This window comes from Ciconia boyciana, chromosome 2, assembly GCF_034638445.1.
Source record: "Ciconia boyciana chromosome 2, ASM3463844v1, whole genome shotgun sequence".
Classification (NCBI taxonomy): Eukaryota; Metazoa; Chordata; class Aves; order Ciconiiformes; family Ciconiidae; genus Ciconia; species Ciconia boyciana.
Window position 1 is genome coordinate 66,728,120 of NC_132935.1, and position 7,725 is coordinate 66,735,844.

The 7,725-nt window shown below is 43.8% G+C and overlaps 1 protein-coding gene across 3 annotated transcripts in view; it reads left to right on the forward strand.

The window, feature by feature from the left end:
• CARMIL1 (capping protein regulator and myosin 1 linker 1) overlaps positions 1-5,853 on the forward strand; it is a 202,190-nt gene extending 196,337 nt beyond the window's left edge. For 2 of the 3 annotated variants that reach the window (XM_072852864.1, XM_072852866.1), the window contains 2 exons: positions 1,520-1,666; positions 4,823-5,853. In XM_072852864.1, the coding sequence (XP_072708965.1) occupies positions 1,520-1,666; positions 4,823-4,959 (284 nt within the window). In that variant the 3' untranslated portion in view covers positions 4,960-5,853. The remainder of the gene's footprint in view (positions 1-1,519; positions 1,667-4,822) is intronic. The other variant, XM_072852865.1, reaches the window with a different exon arrangement.
• The last annotated feature ends 1,872 nt before the right edge of the window (positions 5,854-7,725 follow it).

A 7,725-nucleotide genomic window follows, 5' to 3' on the forward strand; every position in this document is an offset into this window, starting at 1 on the left:
CAGCACGTGTGGGGTATCTGTCTACGGATTGTGGCTCTCGCTTCAGCCACCTGTATGATGCTGTTGGGCTGCTCTTGTGCCATAAAAGTAGCCCAGCAGAACCACCACAGTCTCACTGAGTTATGTAGAGCTAGTAGGACGTGGCACACCCAAGGACCTCTCCTGGGCCTGGAAAGGGCTGAGGGTTCAGACAGTCCATGTTGCCAAAAGCTGCAGCAGTTTGTGGCTCAGGGTCCAGAAAAGGCACCAGGGTGTCTGAAGTGCCTCCTGGTGGCTGTGGCATTATGAGGCCTGCAAGGCAGAAGAGAACCTGTGGTTTTTTTTCCCTACCTTTGGTCCCATCAGAGCCTGCATTGAAACAGGTGAACTGGGCTACAGCTTAGGGATCACACTCGCTACACTGGTGCCATCATGTTGAGAATGGTTGCAGTCGAAGGCCCTTGCCACAACAGACTCTTTTAGGTGCTGTCTGATAACTGCATATGCTCGAGTCCTTGTTTTCTCACCAGCTTTTCACCAGACTGCAGGAGAGAACTTCTTACTACGTAACTAGAGAAACACAATGTAATAGGACTTGTTGCAGGTATAGTTTAACTTGAGGTTAACCTCACCATTTCTGTGCTATATGCCTTCTCCATCTCCCTGTCATTAGAGGGAACATATTGGAGAAGCAGGGAATATGGGATCGTAACTACAATCCTTTTGTGTTACAGCAATCTCTAACACAGCAGAGATTTGACAAGGTTTTGCAGTTTGTGGTTGTCACATGAGAACAGGGACAATTGCTTTATTTTTAAAATGTGTTTGCTGTTCGCAAATCCTTACACAAAAGGGGTCAGACACTGTGCTTTCCTCACTCCTTGCTCCCTTAGACCTCCACAGGCGACTTGGCGAAACACAGGGTTTTCTAGTTGCCGCTACGTTGCACTGTACAATTTTTATCAATAATAGTTAAGAATGGCTAAAATTGGGTTTCCAGGTCCTAATGGAGCTGCTATGCTTTGCATAAAATTGTTCAGGAAAGAGTAAATTCTGTTTCTCTTATTTTTTATTCTTTTTCAGGTCTTTCTTTTTCCTTATTACTGTTCTACTTCCTCATTCAGTCATTCCTCTGTCCTTGCTTTCTGCTGCCTTCCAGGCTGGCATGCTGAATTTATTTCTGCAACTGGTAAATCACTGCAAATCTGCCTAAGTTAGTAAACAAAATTATATCTCTTGCAAAAGAAAGTTGCAAATTAGATGATACTTGATTATAAAATTGCTTTATGTTAATGAGTTTAACTGTACTTTGTGGGACAATCTCAAAATACACTTCTTTACACAGCATTACCTGTAAGATCAGGCTGCAGTTACCAACATACACAAATATCTGGACTAAATTTAAGCAAGCATCTGGCATATTGATTACTACTCTGAACAATTGATTAAATGGGATGGATAAGTGAAATTACTTATATTACTTTCCCTACGTGGGCTTACAGAACAGCTTGGGGTATAAATGAATCGTTTTTCCTGCTAGAGCAAACAGGAGATTGTCAAAAAAGAGATGCAGCTCATGACTGTGCCAAGCCATCTGGCAGCGTGAAAACCACTTCGGGGCAGTATTCTACCAGTGCAGAAGAGGAGGCTAATGTGCTTGGGCAGAGGAAGGCACAGCCCACTTCTGGTTAGAAGTTTTCATTTTTCATCGAGACGGTGCTTGATAACTGGCACTAACAATCATTAAGAAACAGTAATAGCAAAGAAGCCACAAAAGGGTGTGGGTTTGTCATTGGATTATGAGAAAGGTAAAAATCTCATGGGATGCTAATCATCTTTCTGTCCCCATGGGAATGGGGACATGGCATGAAAAAATTTCCAGATAAGAAATGTGTGTGCATTTTTCCTTCGTGGCAACACCAGTGGCCAGTACTGTACAGCACCTGCAGCCCCTCTGCAGAAGAGGGCTCATTACAAACCATGATCGCTCACTGCAGTGACACTGGCGCGCTGCCGTGTAAGTATGCTGCAGGTAGACTGTCTGCTGCTTTGTGTGCTTACATACCTTTCCTTTTTAAGATGCGTGCACTGCAGTATTTCAAAATACATTTCAGCCTAATATTGTTAGTGCCAGTTTCAGCACATCACTCACAAAACCATTTGAGAACTGGGTAAATCAGATTATTTTGACGTAATACTTTGATTTTCAGCTGCATAAGCAAACAAAAAAACACCAAAAGAACCCAAACCCAGCACTGTGCTGCACGCTTAAGCCGCGCTTCCTGAAGAGCAGCTTTGACTTATAGTGAACTCATTCACTAGGCTATAAAAATGTTTGGTTGATCTATGTGTTTTTAAAATATAAAAGCTCCTGTTCTCAAATGGTACATGTCTACATGCTTCTCTCTACCTCTTAACTGGTTTGTTTAAACAGTGATTCAAAATTACTTTTTTTCTGAGGTATTTTAATGAGGTATTTGAACATCTTATGCAATTACATTTACCCACAGTTTTTCTATTTATAAGACATCATGTATCCCTTTTGTAATATCCTCAGCTCAAAATGTATAAACTGATTTCATGTTGTAGAATTAAGCTTAGCCCACTCAAACTTGGAATCTCTCCTCCCCTTCATAATCAAATTTCTATATTTTAGTTCGTTCTAAGATATCTCTCTGATAAAGTAAGTTTCAAAAGCTGAGATGCTGCTGCAGATCTACACAGGTCACCTGTGTATGGTTTCGTCAGGGCAAGGGTAAGCTCTTGTGGCAGAAGTCTGCTTGCAGTATGTGGACTTAAATGCCTGATACATTTTTCAGGCATTTTTGGGGCAAACTACCTGTCATGATTTATCAGGCCATAAACTAAAATGGCTGCTGCAGGATGTGTTCTGGGTTTTGTTTGAAGACTGAATGGAGGCCAAACAAAGGCCATGTAATTACTAGGAGGTAGAAGTATCAAGAATGACTCAAAAATTTCCAGGCATCTACTTCTTTGAAAAGCAGTGGTGTTTGGGAAGGTGGAAATGCCTAATTTTTTTTACGGAATTTGGGTATATTAATCCTCTCCAGTTTTATTAAATAGCTTTAAAAACCTTTCTCAAAATCCTTTCCTCTTCTTTCCCAACTTGCAAAGCCGGGATAAGAATGCAGTGAGTGTGTAGCTGCTGGCTTTCATTTCCACCCATATTTTGGCTAGCGCAAATAAGGAAACAGGTATTTTGGACTCGAGAACTATTTGGGTAGCAAATGTGCCGTGTGTGCAAGGTGGGTCTCCGCAAGACGTGTGCTGGATGTGTCTGTTCTGCTTTTGTCACGGCAGAGATCCAGGACTGAACAATGTCTGTGCCAAACAAAAATGGGCCAGAGCTTTCTGTCCCCTGCTTCATGGCCTGTTGGCACGCACCAGCGCTGCCAGGGATACAGGGAGCATCCCTGCTGAGGCTGCCCCAGCAGCTTGGCAGCATCGGCTCCCTTGGGATTCCTCTCTGCGTTTTGCACGTTCCTGGCAAACCCTAACGCAGCCTGGCACAATTTGAAATGGCCACGGAGATGCATCAGCGACAGCCTGCTGCTTGTCTGCCCCTGCTGTGGCTGGAGCTGCACGCTGGTGACAGGGCAGGCCGTCCCTTGCAGCAGCGAGGCTCTAGGTGAGCGGTACACAGGGAAGGGGAGCTGGTGCTTCATGGCCACCGTGGCTGCTGGTGACTTGTTGAGAGAGGCGTGCACAAATGTGAACAGGCACAAGGATCAGTGCGAACCAAAACCGTATGTCCTTATCTGAAATGGTGGAGCAAAGAAGGTCTTGTAACTGTAACATTTAATTCAGGGGGGGTGAAGTGAGATGACTTGCAGCGAAGTCACAATTAAGGGCCACTGTGTGTTTAAAGGTTCATTTTACCTGGAAGTACAAGATTTCTAAAGCTATCAATCCTTGCATAACGTCACCCCCATTGATGTGTATAACTTTTGTTACCATAGCAATTGCAGACCACTGATTAGATCAGAAAGCTGAACAAGGTTTTACAACCTTCTTTCCAATTTATTTCAAAGCTTATAGGTTTGAGGAAAACCCTGGCCTTACGGAGATTTGAGAGTGCTGGGCAAACAAAATGGGTACTGTTTGCATTTAGATCATGGGAAGTGGGTATGTCCTCCTGCTTTCTCCACTGCTGAGCACAGCAAGGTGCAGAGCCCATGGTCTCAGCTGGAAGAGATGCAGGTTGGGCTCAGAGCCATGGGTGTCCCCCCCATCAGGGAACAGGGAGGGCATCGGGACCTGGCAGTGCTGGTGGGGCAGGGAGCAGCAGTTTGGGTAACCTGGATGCCAAGGTGAATGTCTGTCCTGATTCAGGCTGCCAAATCAAAAGGGAGAATATAGATGTGTCCTGCTAGGGAGACAGGCCTGCCTGGGACATGCGCTGCTGGTCTGAGGGGTGCCCAGCAAGGATATCCACCTGAGCAGTCAGGAGTGCATCACCTGAGATCCAGCCCAGCTGGAAAAAGGAATGCTGTTCTGGTTTTGAAGTGGTGTGATGAGAAGAAAGTCTCTAGGACACTTCTAACTGTAAAGTTTATCCGTGTCACAGTGAAGTACTGGGTTTCATATTTCAAGTTTGCCTGCTTGCCAACCAACAGTGGAATAAAGTTTGCTCAAACTCTCTCTCTTCTCTCTCACCTTTTTCTGGGTTGAAGAATTAATGGACCTATGCTACTCCCACTAGTGCAAATGAGTTCAGTGGGAGCAGGAACAGATCCTGTGTGCATGAATGACTTTTTTTTAAATTATTTTTCTTCCTTTCTCTTCTACAATCATTAGTAAGACCTATTTCTGTTTTATGCAGCTGCAAAAAGAAGCCCTGGGCAGCAGCCTCATGAGTTCCAGGAACTGAAGCAGAGGTCCTTAAGTAAAGACGGCCATCAGGGAAGCAAGTCCAGTGACTCTGGCGAGGAAGCAGATAAAGATTTTATTTTTGTTTAGCAATCAGTACAAGTGCTTCATAGTGCAAGAGCTTTTTATAACAATCAGGGTGCAGCAATCAACAGCCCTTCTAGCCAGCTGCTCTTTCACCACAGGTACTTTTCCATGCAGAAAACCTGATCTTCCAATCGTGATTTACAGTACACTCACTTGGCATTGATTCGGTCCTTAATTTCTGTTCTTTACAATTCAGACGTTCCCTTCCATGCCTTTGCTAAAGCCAGCGATTCTTTCATGTATTCTACTTGAATTTCTCTGAAGCAGCTACAGAGAGTGCCCTGCATTAGGGCATTTAGAAAGCAAAGCAAATTAACTGGACACTGTCTTACACTAATACACTGTACAGCAGGTAATGTGTTGTACTGCTGAATGTAAATGTGTCAGATCTGCACGTGACTTACCTATAAATATATTCTTGCGGTATGCAATTGCACATTGTAATTATATTAAAAGAGCACACTAATAAAATAATTTGTATAGATTATATATATTAAATGCTTGGGTATGGTTTTTACATTCTCCCATAGGGAGCTTCTTTCTTCCTGTTCTCGTACTGTACATAAAGCTCCAACGCTTACATTTGTGTACCGTCAAAAAGCACAACAGAGAAGGATTTGGATGACGTATAATCATGGTATGCTTCCACATTCATATATTAATGTATATAGTTGATTGGAATGAGGGCAATTGAAATTTTATTAATATTGGTGTTTTCTAGAGGCCTTCCTCAGTTCTGTCTGCATTAGCTTCCTTTCAATGTGTAATTCTACGAGAAAAATAGTTCGACATCTGTAAAAACATTTCAGCTTTTGGGGGATGTGCAAATTTCACAGCTACCCACTTACATTACAGGTTGAAGGGATTTTATTCATATGTATATTTGTAACAATAAAAAATGATTTTACAACTGAAATACTAGTCTTTGTTTTTACGGCACTATTTGTGGTCTGACAGTCTCTGCTCTTTGAATGATGGCATTGTGTCAGGTAGACAAAGCATGCACTTAAGACAAAACCCATATAATCTTCTTCTGCTTCTAGCAAAATGTCTGTTCCTGCTGAAAGGGACACGTACACATCATCTTCGTAAAACTGCTGAAAGATCTCTTTGCTAACCTCCTCAGGATCTTCAGCAAAGCAGCCTTCACATGAGCCAGAAATGCCTGCTGTCTAAAGTCTCTATTTTGGTTCCATAGGACAGAACAAAATTGTTTTGGTAACTCTCTCCCAAGAGCAATTTCCCTGGCCCTGCTGTGGCTTCTTGCCTGGGTAGCAATGCTCAAGTACCTGTCTGTCAGATGACCTTCTGTCTGATCCCTGTGCACATACCTGCTATTGCCACTTCTATTCCACTATAAAGGGCTGCTAAGTCAAAACAGGAGCCTTTTATACCAGAACATCTTAGAAGCACTTTGTAGAGGCTTACATCTCAAAAGTAGGCTACAAGGCTGTGGGAAGGAGGTCCTGAAGGCTGGGCATTCATACCTGGGGCTTGCACTGTCTTGAAATTCTGCACTCATCTAAAATCGTTAAGAGAAAGTTCTTCATTTTCACATACATATATTCTTGATTTATTGGGCATCAGTGAGAGCGAAAGACAAATGGCAAAGGGAAACTTGAGATGCTTGTATTAGAAAGGAAAAATAATCCCATAAATAAACGGCAATTTTTATTCCCATAAGACATGGAAAAGACAACTGTCTGAGAAGTGTAAGTATAGAAGAAGGGTTGACTGATTTGTTGGTTTTGTGAATTTAAGAAATTTAACAGCAAGGTTTGTGGTATTAATTTAAAAAAAGAAAAAAAGACTTCCAAGTGCTGAGAATTTCTCTTACTTGTGCTTGATGTCCTTCTCACCAGTCATCTGAGATACTGTACTGGTCCCGCTGTGAGAAGTCACGGCAATAGTGTGTGCCCATCACCCTGGTATCAGTAAACGAAAGACAGGGATGTCTGAAATGCTGTAGAGGAAGTATGTGTTTGTGCTGATAAACACAAGAAGAAAAGCGATAGTGCAGTAGTAGTTGCCTGCTGGAGTATAAAGATTTCATTAGACAGCAATGTTTTTCCATATTACTTATGGAAAGCCTTTCCAGTCTTTATTCCAGCCATCGGTGTGTTGTGGGCAGGCTGAGTGGTAGAGAAATTCCTTTAGGGGAGTGCTAGCGTGAGCTCTTGGAGACCTGGGGTTTGGTTTTGTGTGCACGTGTGGTTTTGGGTGTGGGGAGGAGCGATAATTTCATTTCTTTACTATCTTTCTGCCTGGCAAGCCCAGCACTGGCAGTCTGATGGCAAAGAATTCACATTGGATCCAGAGCAACCCCATTGTACCTCTTCTACATTTAAGAAATAGTGACTTTTATTTTCAGTATCTTGACCCCATAGAGGCCTCAGGTAAGTGCCGGTGTGTTTCGGGGAAGTAACAACCTCTGTACCCGGGTGCCAAGCCAAGCTGGTTGGGAGGTTTGGGGGTTCAGGGGTGGCACTGCCTTTCCACGAGCTGCAGGCTGTCCGAAGCAGATGTGTGGCTGGAGGAACCCTCCTCCTTTCTCTTGTCGCCTCCCTGCTGCCCGAGCCGCCCTGCAGATGCTCTGCGGTCGGTCCCCCGTGCTCCCGCCTGTCCTGGGCCGTGCGCTGCCCTGGGAGGGCGAGGGACAGAGCCCAGGAGCCACGTTCAGCTGCTTTGGTGGGATGCCAATGGCAGAGATCCCTGGAGCTCTCAGAGGCTGAACAGAGATCAGCTAGTGGTACCGCTGAAGAAAAGTGC